Genomic DNA, 13,115 nt, shown 5'->3' with positions numbered 1-13,115 from the left:
AGGCGCCAGAAACAAAGAAACAACTCCAGTCATTGTTGGGGAAGATTAATTTCTTGAGGAGATTCATCTCAAATCTAAGTGGCAAAACGAAGATATTTTCACCACTTGTGAAACTCAAGAACCAAGATCAATTCAAATGGGAACAAGAACATCAACAGGTATTCGACCAAATAAAAGCTTATTTAACTAAGCCTCATATTTTGTTACCCCCCAATAGGACAAAAAGTATGAAGTTATACATAGCTGCATCAGGCTCGACAATTGGGAGTATGTTGGCCCAAGAAGATGATAATGGCGTCGAAAGAGCCATATATTATCTAAGTCGAACCCTAGTAGATGCTGAAACTAGGTATAATGATATTGAAAAATTATGCTTATGCTTGTATTTCTCATGCAACAAACTTAAGCAATATATAAAGCATGTTGATGTGTATGTGTCTTCTCATTTTGATATTATTAAACATATGTTGTCTAAACCAATTTTGCATAGTCGAATTGGTAAGTGGGCCTTAGCGCTAACTGAATTTTCCTTGACATATGTCCCTTTAAAAGCTATGAAAGGACAAGTTGTGGCTGATTTTATAGTCGACCATGGGTTAGTCGAATTGTCTGTAAATCAAGTCGAACGAACTAACTGGAAACTGTTTTTTGACGGTTCTAGTCACAAAAATGGATCAGGCATTGGAGTCTTGATTATTTCTCCCAAAGGACTTCCAACAAAGTTCCATTATAAAATGAAAGAAGTATGCTCTAACAATGAGGTTGAATATGAAGCCTTGATAACTGGTTTGAAGGCCCTAATAGATTTAGGGGCAAAACGAGTTGAGATTCGAGGTGATTCTGAGCTAATAATTCGACAAATCAAAAAAGAGTATAAATGCATCAAAGAAAATCTAATAATGTATTATGCAATTGTGATACGCTTATTAGAAAAATTCGAACATGTTGAGATCTTGCATGTACCAAGATCTAACAATTGCATTGCCAATGAATTGGCACAAATTGCTTCTGGGTATAGAGTTTCTAAAGACAAGTTAGAAGATATGGTCGAGATCAAGAATAAAGAAACCCATGAAGTATTAGACCAGTTAGGTCAATTGTCGACGTCAAAATTTGAGGGGGTAGATGATAATGTTGAAAGTAAAGTTGAAAGTAAAGATTTGTATGCCTTGGAAATTTTTGCCATCGACAATATGACTGATGCTGATTGGAGAAACCCATTGGTCCAATCAGCATTTCAAAGTATTGATCTGGAGAAACCCATTGGTCCAATAACTAAATAATCCAGTCGGAGGAGCTGATCGAAAGATTAAATATAGAGCTCTAAACTATGTGATATTAGGAAATGATTTATACAAGAAAACAGCCGAGGGTGTATTGTTGAAATGCTTAAGTGAAGCTGAAGCATATTTGGCTGTATCAGAAGTTTATAGTGGTGTTTGTGGAGCTCATCAATCAGGCCATAAGATGAAGTGGTTGTTGTTTAGACAAGGTTTATATTGGCCAACAATGTTAAAAGATTGTATTGAATATGCCAGAGGATGCCAAGAGTGCCAGAAATTTTTAGGCATTCAACATGTTCCAGCCAGTGGATTGCATGCCATTGTCAAACCTTGGCCTTTTAGAGGATGGGCTTTGGATTTAATAGGAGAAATCAAACCTGCATCTTCTAAGCAACAAAGATTCATTTTAGTAGGAATAGATTATTTTACTAAATGGATAGAAGCAATCCCACTAATTAATGTTGATCAAGAAGCAGTGATTAGTTTCATACAAAAACACATTATCTATAGATATGGGATTCCAGAAACTATTACTACTGATCAAGGATCAGTTTTTGTTGGTCGAAAGATGCAAGCTTTTGCAGCAGAGACAGGATTTAAATTGCTAACATCCACTCCATATTATGCTCAGGCTAATGGTCAAGTCGAGGCTGCTAATAAAGTTATTTTAAATTTGATAAAGAAGCATGTGGGGAAAAAGCCAAGAAATTGGCATCAAACGCTCGACCAAATCCTTTGGGCTTGTCGGACGTCACCAAAGGAAGCAATAAATACTACCCCATTTCGTTTGACTTTTGGGCATGATGTTGTATTGCCTGCAGAGATTCATCTACAGTCGACAAGAATTCAACGACAAAATAGTCTCTCGTCTGACGAATACTGGAATATGATGTTAGATGAATTAGTAGAATTAGACGAAGAAAGGCTAATAGCATTGGATAGGTTAATAAGACAAAAGGAAAAAGTGGCGAAGGCTTACAACAAGAAAGTCAAAGAGAAGACATTCATGGTAGGTAATTATGTATGGAAAGTTATTCTGCCCATGGATCAAAGGAATAAGTTATTGGGTAAATGGTCCCCAAGTTGGGAAGGACCGTTTAAAATTTTGCAAGTGTTTTCAAACAAGGCATATGAAATTGAAGAACTAAATTCAGATGGTCGAATCTTGAGGATAAATGGTAAATATTTGAAAAAATATAAACCTATGCTTCAAGAAATTCACATAAGAGAGTAAAAACTAAGAGATTATATTAAATGGCCAAAACTTGGCCAGTCATTACAAAAAGTTCCTTCATAAAATGCGCAGTCATTACAAAAAGTTCCTTCATAAAATGCGCAGTCATTACAAAAAAATAAAAACCAAAGCCACTAAAATATCCAATATTAGTTAACTCTTCGGTCGATGTCTTCCAAGGATAATAGAGGCAGACTTTCGGCTTCGAACATATCCATGCGTCCAGTCTTGCGCATTTTCCTCACCACACCTTGCTTGAGAAATAGGTAGGATAAAAATCTTCCATAAGGAAGATGAGTCACCATTCCTTGACGGGAGGCAGTCAAAGAGACAGCCTCCACAAGTTGCTTAAAAATCAATAGAGGAAAGTTGATTTTCTTCCCCTGAAGGGCACAGGAAATGAATTCCAAGTCTTCCACCATGATGCTATTTTCATCATGGTTGCGTGGACGAAAGTTTCCCACCAAAAGTTGGTGCCAAATTTTGATTACTTTGGCACAAAAGGGATCATTGTCCATGAGGTCCCTTAACATATTAGAAGTGTTCATGTCGAAAATATTGTCATCAAAAGTTTCACCGATATTGCTGCATTTCAATAAATCAGAGATTGTTGAGAGAGTGATGATGACATGAGCCCCTCGAATGTTAGAGGTTATAGTATTCCTCCCTTCTGGATCTATGCGCAAAGATGCAAATCTCCAGAATTCAATCAGCATGCAGGGATAGATGTTACCATCTAAAATTTCAGGATAAAATTCAAGTCCCTGACTAGCATAAAGAGCACGAACATTGATGTGGTTCGCATCAAACTCTTCTTCAGAAAGTTTAAATTCTTTCTTGATGCAGGATCTTATGTTGGCATTTGTTAAAGGTTGTGCCATGGGGTGAAGATAAAGATTGAAGGATGAAAATGTTTAAGATGTTGTGCGTAGGGAAATGCAAAAGGAAATGGAAGGAATGAGGCTATATATATAGAGAATATGTAGTTACTTCAGCAAGACAAACGTGGGAAAGGAAGTTAGAAAATCAAAGGTCGTATTAAATATCTTGGAAACTGACACAAGCAAGCTGGGAGCAGTTATAGCCCACTAACCTAGTGTTTAGGTAATAATTAGTGCATGGGAAAATGAAATGTAATCATGGCGTAATGAGAATTAACAAAAGTCGAAACCCAAGAAAGAACTGAAACGCCATCTTTTCTCTTTCCTAAAGTCAGTCGAAAGAAGTCGCTTGGGGGGCAATTTGTTACCCTAGGTTTTCGACTTACCAACAAATGGGCAACTGGGGCTCAAAATTGGTAATTGGGCCTCAATTTGGTAAAAAGGCCCTAAATTGGTAATTGAGCCTCAATTAAATAATTACATTGCCATTTGGGTCGAAGTGGTTCGACTAAGTAATGCTTAGTAGTCGAAGTTGTTCGACTAGAAAGATGATCAGAGGCTTCAGCGTTCGATCAGAAGTATGCGAAGACTTAAGAATTTTGCTGCAGAAACTGAAGTGGAAGTCGAGAGGTATTAGAAGTTAAGAGGCAGTTTCAAGCAGTTTTCTGGCAGTTCTTACAGGACGCGTGGAGGTCTCACAATTGATGATCTTGCATGTCGAAGACACGTGTTGACTGATAACCAGTCGACCGTTAGTAGTAGTTATTTTATTTTTACTATTTAAGCAAGTTCCATAGGAATAGTTAGAGGTCCGCATTTTCTACATAAACACAAGTAAACTCAAATCTCTGTGCAAAAATGAGTAACGAGTGCAACTTTGGAATGTACGTATGCGTACTAGTTTAATTAATGCAATCATTTTACGTTATATCTCATCTTTCAGTGCACATTTACTGCTTTTTTATTGCTTTGATTTACTTTAAAGCCTTTAATTTCAGTGTTTACTTTTATTTTAAAGTTACTGTTGCATTTAATACAAACCAGATACACATAATATAACAAAATAAAGCAATTAGTCCTGGAGTATTCTAGTTGATTCCGCAAAAGTAACCTTTAAAAAGGAAACTAGCGCTTGTTTACCATTTTTCTGGGTAAACAGAGAGTGTCCATAAACATGCTTGTAAGTTCCTTCTCAGCCAGAGGTGGTTCAACTTGAGAGGCTAGCTCTCTCCAACGCTGAGCGTACTCCTTGAAGGATTATTTCTGCTTTTGAGACATGTTTTGTAGTTGACGACGGTCAGGGGCCATGTCGAGGTTGTATTTTTATTGCTTCATGAAGGTTGTATTTTTATTGCTTCATGAAGGCGTCAGCCATCTTTCTCACGTACATGACCAAATGGCTTCTAGGACAGGTATGCCCCTTGTATTTCTCAAATTCTGGAGTCTTGAACTTTGCAGGCATCACAAGGTCAGAAACTATGCACATGTTGCCAACATTAATGCTAAAGAACTCATTACCTTCCATGGCCCTCAATCTCTTTTCTAAAGTTTGAAATTGTTCTTGGACACCTTCATGTTCAATAGCATCTTCTTTACTTTCACTTCGGACATCAGCAGCATGACGCTCAAAGAGAGGATTTTCATAAGGAGCTCGGATAGTTTGTGCAGTGGTATGAACAACAGGATGAGGTTCAATGAATACAGGAGCTTGAAACACCGGTTGAGAATATTGGCCAATCATAACTAGTGGCAAAAGGTGGAAAATAATTCAAAGGTAAACCAAACTTTGGCCATGTGGTTGTGGTCTTTTGGTTAGGCTGAGGATCAGTAACAACATCAAAAAACTTTTGAGACAACAATTCTTTGAGGTGGGTCCCCTCTAGCAATTAAATCTTGCAACATCTCTGTGAGTTTGGTCATACATGTCTTCAACTCGTCAATTTCCATTCTAACTTCCATGTTATGTTGTTCTTGGTCTGCCATTCTTCTTCTGTTGTTACTCTAGTTCCGTACTTGTTTTGAGGAAATAGCTTGACGGTTGACAAATAACTGTTGAAAGACACATTTGGAATGAGATTTTTGAACAACCTGGATGTATGCAAATGATGTAGATGCAATGTAATGCAAAAGAGCTTTTTTAATTCTCAAAATATCTCAAAATATATTTCAAGGAATTATTTAAGAACTTGTAAATGTAAGCACTATAAGGTAACTTGAAGAAGAAATTTTCATCCATTAATAATAAGGGATAAATCATCCTTGGTACAAATCAGGGTCAAGGGTCATTGAAGGACAATCGAGGGTCATCGAAGTACCAGCACATTAAAGAGTTACAAAGGGACAAGGGTCACATTAAGGTACAAACACTATTAAGAGTTACAAGATAGGAATAACAAAGAAATCTAGAAAATCTTAAAAGTAATTCTAAGGAATCTCAATTTGAAGTATCCATATCATCTTGGTTCTCAGGAAAGATAACAACATTCTATACTTGTCACAAAAATTCTTAGGATTAACAATAAAAGATCCAAACTTTCTTAACTGTTCTATCTTTGGACTCTTGAAAGTATACCTCTTAGTTTTTCTTCTTTCAAGTTCCATTCCTATAATGTTTTACAAAAATAGTTTCTTTTAATTCCTTGAAAGATATTTTAGTTTTAAAATGCATGGATGCATGAATGCAAACATAGTAGGTCTGGCTGATGTAGGTGAAAGAATGGGCCCGGCTGAAGCGGGTGTGTCAGATGTAGAAGTAGAAGGTGGGTCAGGTACAACCGCAACTCCATCGGTCACCTGAGATATTGTGCAACGTCCGTTCTCGCCTAACGGATGCGTGCTGTGCTGTCCTACCATGTATGTCCCTGTCCGGACCGTGAGTCATGATGTCTGCATTATGATACAAAAATGATCCAGTTAGAAGCTGCGTATTTATAAATAAACATAAAAATAAAAACAGAAAAAATACTCTTCCGTAGATCCATCTACGGAAGCACCATTCTTCCAAAAATCCTGGGTGCTTCCGTAGATGGATCTACGGTAGGACCTTTCTTTCAAAAACTTTGGGTGTTTCCGTAGATTCATCTACGGAAGTGCCCTAACGTAAATCTCTTTCGTAGATGGATCTACATAAACTACTGAAAGCAGAGAACGCAACAATGGCGTCTTCTCCACTCTTCAATCACCAGAAAAACCATTTTTGTGCCTTAATTGTGCGTTTAAACCCTAAAACATTACCTACATTGTCTATAAACACTATTTTTAAACCTATCCAATCAACTATACGCCTAAATATTGAATTCTAATTCGATTTCACAACTACTCTAAAATAACTTGAAATATCGAAAATTTACCAATTAAATTGATATTTAAACTTGATGGAATGTGTAGGTTATTGATGTTAACAATACCGGCCGAACTCGAGAGAAAAAATGCAATGGAGGAAGTTGTTTGATTTTTGGGTTGAGAGGGTTTATGAGAGAGAGCGCAAATGAAAATTGAAGAATAGGGAGGAGAAGCGTCTGGCGCGAACTATAACATCAAACTTTTCTGTAGATGAATCTACGAAATATTTCCGTAGTTACTTCTACGAAACAAAGTAAACTTAAACAAAAAAAATGTGTGCTTCTGGAAATCCATCTATAGAAACACGAAGGCAAAATTATCATTTCGGTGGTGCGCCTAAATGTTATGGGTTGCGGTGAGAAATTTTCTTAAATAATTGAAGAGGAGGAAGAAAAAAAAAGCAAACACAAAAACGCGTTTAAATAAAGTAACAAACTATCGTGTCAATTTAAGAGTGATCCTCATCATCTTTCACAACACACTCATCTTTCCCTTTCGCATTTTCATTTCATTTTTCGGTCTCTTCATCTCCTCCATCCTTCTACGTGGTTCTACTCTCTCTCAAATCTATATATACCCTTCCACTTCCACAACTCAACTATGACCGGCGGCAAAGAAATCCTCCATAAGATGAAGGTATCTCATTTTCATTCAATTTCTACATCTTCATTTATTTCTATTTTACGCATTGTATTTCCCTCATTATTGATTTCAATTCAACCCGCTCTTCTGTGGATTCAATCCAAAAATATAATATATTCTGTAAATTAGTTTCATGCGCTGCTTCATTTTTAGATGCATATATCCAATTTAGGTTTGCATCATCAAGACACATACTAATTATAGGTCTGCATAAATCGGAAGGTTTATACATAGCAATGTTGTATAATAGATCCAGTTTTTAAGCTGCGCAGTTTTGATATTGAGTATGTTACTGCAGGAAAAAGTTTTGGGACCATCTGATCCAGATTCAGGGAAAGGAAAGAGCAAGATGTCAAAGCATGTAACTCATGGCTTTCACTTGGTAAAGGGAACATCAAACCATCCCATGGAAGACTACCTGGTTGCTGAATTCAAACATGTTGATGACAATGAGTTGGGTTTATTTGCAATATTTGATGGTCATGCAGGTCACACTGTCCCTGATTACTTGCGTTCTCATTTATTCGATAATATCATAAATGAGGTAATGAAGATTCCTTTTCTTTTTCTATGATTACTTCATTCGGAGACATTGGCTTTTGGATATCGTGTATGTATATAACTCTTGTTCTCTAATGTAGCCTGATTTTTGGACTGAGCCTGCGGATAGTGTGAAGAGAGCATATAGCGAAACGGATTCAACTATTTTAGAGAAATCAGGTGAATTGGGCAGAGGAGGTTCAACTGCAGTTACAGCAATACTGATCAACTGTCAGAAGCTGGTAGTGGCTAATATTGGTGATTCTCGGGCTGTCTTATGCGAGAATGGAGTTGCTATACCACTCTCAGTGGATCATGAACCAACAACAGAAAGGGATGATATCAAAAATAGAGGTGGTTTTGTATCTAACTTCCCAGGTATAAAATCTCATCTCATGTTTTGTAGCTACGGATACAATTTATTTTAAAGGATACTAATTTTGTTATCAATTCAGGGGATGTTGCACGCGTTGATGGCCAGTTAGCAGTGTCTAGGGCATTTGGCGACAAAAGTCTTAAGATACACATGACCTCAGAGCCACATGTGACGGTGAAGATGATAGATGATGGTGGAGAGTTTGTTATATTAGCCAGTGATGGGTTATGGAAGGTAAATTCTTTGATAAAATGATGAAGCATCATATGATTGATGCTTTGCATTTCACTCACTTCCCACAAACGTACATGTTTGGTTTTAGGTTCACATCTGTTATTATTATTACAGGTCATGTCAAATCAAGAAGCAGTTGATGCTATCAAAGATATCAAGGATGCCCGGGCTGCAGCAAAGCACCTTACTGAAGAAGCGCTTAACAGGAGAAGCTCCGATGATATCTCTTGCATTGTTGTGAGGTTTCACTGATATATACAAAATATACATTTGTAGATTTCTTATCTACAAACTTTTGTGTATATATAGATAAATGTTGATATCCCTTGAGGTGTTATTCTACTCAACATAAGTGTATGATCTCTTTTTTAAGTGCTTTCTTCCAAACCAACTTAGATAGTGTGTTGTTTGATGTAACAATTCTAGAAATATTAAGTATTTGGATTTGTTACTGCCAAAGTAATTTGTATGAATATGCAAAAGAACTTGATCAAAAAAGTACATTTTCCAATTACTGTCTAGCCGTTTAAATTTTACTTTGTGTAGTGTAGGGAATTAACTGGTAAAAGGTTACTAAAAAAAGTTGTGCATAGTAAATTACTTCCACGATGAAGCTGGGAATGATCCTTACCAACATCCCTTAATCATCAAACAGGTTGAAGACCACAGTGAAAATATAACTTTTTTTCCTTCCCAAAAGATATGATGTCGATTTGGTCTGTTCAAGGTTATTTTATACACATTTAATGAGTTGTATATTGATTAAGAGGATTGATATTTGGACAATGAAGCTGGAACATACACTCTAGTAAGTTATGAGTTAATTCTGTATCAACAGAAATAACTTTTTATAGCATATTTTGTATATATTTATGACAATGAAAATTTAAAAAAGTGTGTCATGGAGTTTCAAATGGAATCTAGTACCTAATGTGACAGTTTATATATTATATGGCTTGAGAAAAAAGTGTAGAAATTTTATATAAATTATATTGATAAGCGAATTTACCCAAAAGAAGCAATAGTTTTTTATTCTATTGAAGTCTAAAATAGAGTTACAGCATTCAATGATGCATTAATAGGGATACTTATGATAAAGACAAACAGAAACAAAAGGCATTTATTCACTCATGACATTTAGATGTTGGACATTTGGTGATTAGATTAGATTCTTGTTTTGGTGAACATACTAATGGTTCTTTATTATATGCCTTGGATTGTAAGAAACCAGAGAAGGTGACAGAAGAGAGGGAGCTGGCTGAACTCATCACTTTATCTTCACCTGATATTGAATGACTTGTAGCCAGAACTTCCTGGTAAGTTCATCTGAATCCTACACTGTGTTTCCTTAGTTTGATGTTGTCCTTTGCTGTGGCTGCTTCCCTCACTCGCCCCTTCCGGGTTGGTTTTCCGGCGTCGCTCATTGTGTCCTGCCAATCGCCTGCGGCAGCTTCTTTTCGATTCATCAAACTCTACCAAGTCATGGAACCTGCACAACATCACTCATCATTGATTTCAAAAATAAAACAGTACTCAAAAACTAGTTTGAATTGTACTGATTTAAAAAATAAAACAGTACTCCAAAGCTAGTTTGAATTGAACTATGTGACTGATCAATGTATAGCATAATTGCTAGTTTTAAAGTACAATGAACTAGAAATCAGATCATAGGAAAACAAGACCAACTCTACTACCGATAGTATAAAAATGGCCAAATACACTCGTCGCAATCAAGATTATTGAGTATTATTGAATTTGGTGCGTGGATATAAACTACGAGTGGCTCTTAGACTAATCGGACTAATCGATAGACTCTGATATCATATTAAAATTAGTGTTTTACCAAACTCATCCTTATAAAACTGACTTGTAAGGTGAGGGCTGTCACTCTATATAAACTCTTTATAATCTCTTTATAATGTGAGACGAGATTTTCCCAATACATATTGATGAGAATAAGAGAAAATGGTGTAGATTGAGGAATGAAAACCTGCTACATTGTTGGCAAAACCTCTGCCTTAGCCCTGCAACCATCACGACAGGTGACTTGGAATGAAATTCACACACCTTATGGCGGCGATGGTATTTCTTTGCATCTGTCAAATCAGCTCCGCACCTCTCTGCCTGGCAGGAAGGTGGAGAAACACCTCCACCACCTCCTCTTCTCCCACCACCAACTCCTTTTTTCTTCTCTTCTTCAGTTAGACTATCCTCCTCTTCTACTTCATTTTCCGCTTCTTCTTCAACTGCGTTGTTCCTTCTCACCTTTTCCATCATCATTGTTCTCTTCCTTTCAACACTCCTAGCTTCCATTGTGTTGTGAGAGCTGAGATGACAAAGACTAAAAGGGAGGGGATAACAAGTGATGTTGTAGAATAGAAGATTTTTGGGAGCAATGAAGTGAAAGAGGGAGTTTATATGAAGCAAAAATGCAAAAAGAAGGTGCAAAGTGTGTGTGGACCACAGCCTTCATTTTCTTTAAATTGTGTTATTTTAATAGTAGTAGAATAGTATAGAGTCGAGATGCTTCAGGTTTGATTCGGATTAATCAGAAGTTATGAGATTGAATCTATCTCTAAAAATACATCAGTGTTAACATTTCTCGAAGGAAAGTTTTGTCGCTTAGTATGATTTTACCTGCTTCGAAGAGATTAATCTCTGCACTTATACGAAGACGATATTTGATTTTGTAAAAAATACTATAGGGTAATGTGAATAGTTTATCACGTAAGGTGTTAAAGATTGGTTTAGTCTTTTATAATATAAACTAATAATGGAATGTGTAAATCCAAATTTTTGCAGGGTATACTATTGATCCATGTTAAATGAAATGAGTGTTGAAAGGGATAGTTAGTACTTCTGTCAGATAAAATAAATGCTTAGCTATACAGTATGTAATCAAGGAATTACAAATGAAGAGGAAAAAGTAATTTTGCTTTAGTTATTTTGTTCATGTTGTAGTTTCTGATACAACTCAGATAAAGGACCCATATCACATGCATACATACCCAACCAACTGTTGCATTCAATCCTTCACAATTGAAATAAAGTAAATAGTGAAGTTGATCCATAACATGTTATGAGTGGTAGTAGTAGTAGTAATAAATGAACAGTACTACTTTCTACAAAAAAAGCATATATTAAAACAATAAGAATCATTAGAAAGGAAATAGAAAATAGTGCTAGTGTGGACTTTTGCAAAGTAGGCTTGATTGTAAGAGGAATCATAATGGTGTTTTAGTTAACTCATTTTAATTATTCAGTGATATATATGAATAAACTTTGATTAAGATGCATAGGTAGAGAGAACTACTGGTCCACTGTATTTTAAATCTCAACCCTGCAAAGTACTCATAGCACTGGACAAAGCTAGATTCTAGAGGGTTGAGTTGAGAGAGACAGATCAAAATTTTCACATTGAAGCCTAAGAAACTAGGGAACAGTAGGAAAAAAGCTCACCTCTTTTAACATGAAAGTATAATATCTACCTGTTCCCTTGTTCTTTCCTACTTTTTTTTCTTTCTAATATGGCATTTCAATCATGTTTATATCTGTGATTAACAAGTAAACTTGCATGGTGCTTAAGTCTGTGATGGAATCTTGTGTTTTTATTTTCAGGCATAAAATGATTGTGAAGTAGCAATAGTACTAGTATGGCCACAACACGTGGTGGTGACATAACCTGTACTAACCATGACTTCGCAACACAAGATGCCATCGTACTCGGTACTCGATGCCAGTTTTCACCATGGACGGTATCTAGATATAGCGGACAAAAAACAAACGGTTCAATGTATTCAACCTCGATCTGCATTTGGTATTTTCTTTTTTTCCCTTCCTTACTTTCTTTGTGGCCATGAGAATAAGAATTTCGACATGAGCAAAAAATCATGCATATCAAATCGCTCTCATATTATTATTGACTTGTGTTTGGTTCTGGTCCCCCTCTCGTTAATTTGCTATGCAAGCTAATTAACACTGATATGATATGATATATACCATTTCAAAAGGGACTTTATTGAAGAAATTGTGTAGGACAGTTGTGAAGAATTTTGATATGAATAGACAAAAGGTGAAATTGTAGTGCTGGAAAATTCTTGTTGCTTGTCTTTGTAGTGCATGCAGACAGCTGCACGGTGTATAAGATAAGAGGAACCGAATATATATACAAATCATACTCTCATTCTCATACATACACATTTTATGTTGGTCCCCAAGGTTTGGCAAACCATGAATAAATGCTTTAAATCATGGACTTGTTTTCACAACACAACACTTTTTGTTCAAGTTTCTTCACAACCTGTTGTTCTTCTCTGATTTATGGTTTGTCGTTTCTGTTGCAACTTTATCAGATGATTTATGGGTTCAGAAACAGACATAGGTATCTGATTCTGTTGTAAGGTCAGATATAACTTCACGACAAAATATCATAAGCGTCTTGTTTTGGTTAGGTTAGGATGCTATTATTTTTTTGATAAAGAATTAAAATAATATAACTTGATATATGATAGTAGTAAATTGTGAATTTTATTTTTACTACCTATAAAGTTGTTAGTATACTTTTAACTTGTGATTTATTTTCT

The 13,115-nt window shown here is 36.0% G+C and overlaps 2 protein-coding genes across 2 annotated transcripts; one reads left to right on the top strand and one right to left on the bottom strand.

Moving 5' to 3' along the window:
- Nucleotides 1–7,219: 7,219 nt before the first annotated feature.
- Nucleotides 7,220–9,043, top strand: LOC131620363 (probable protein phosphatase 2C 39). The gene is made up of 5 exons (XM_058891417.1): nucleotides 7,220–7,376; nucleotides 7,681–7,926; nucleotides 8,024–8,300; nucleotides 8,378–8,532; nucleotides 8,647–9,043. The coding sequence occupies exons 1-5, from the start codon at nucleotides 7,341–7,343 to the stop codon at nucleotides 8,782–8,784; spliced, it is 852 nt and encodes a 283-aa protein (XP_058747400.1). The 5' UTR covers nucleotides 7,220–7,340; the 3' UTR covers nucleotides 8,785–9,043.
- Nucleotides 9,044–9,536: 493 nt separating this feature from the next.
- Nucleotides 9,537–10,991, bottom strand: LOC131620364 (squamosa promoter-binding-like protein 3). Its single transcript, XM_058891418.1, has 2 exons — nucleotides 10,523–10,991; nucleotides 9,537–10,021 (listed from the first exon to the last, which is right to left on the bottom strand). The coding sequence occupies exons 1-2, from the start codon at nucleotides 10,843–10,845 to the stop codon at nucleotides 9,811–9,813; spliced, it is 534 nt and encodes a 177-aa protein (XP_058747401.1). The 5' UTR covers nucleotides 10,846–10,991; the 3' UTR covers nucleotides 9,537–9,810.
- Between the last annotated feature and the right edge of the window lie 2,124 nt (nucleotides 10,992–13,115).

Source organism: Vicia villosa, linkage group LG7 (assembly GCF_029867415.1).
Source record: "Vicia villosa cultivar HV-30 ecotype Madison, WI linkage group LG7, Vvil1.0, whole genome shotgun sequence".
Taxonomy (NCBI): Eukaryota; Viridiplantae; Streptophyta; class Magnoliopsida; order Fabales; family Fabaceae; genus Vicia; species Vicia villosa.
The sequence above is the reverse complement of the archived record's forward strand: the minus strand, read 5'-3'. Positions and strand labels throughout refer to the sequence as shown.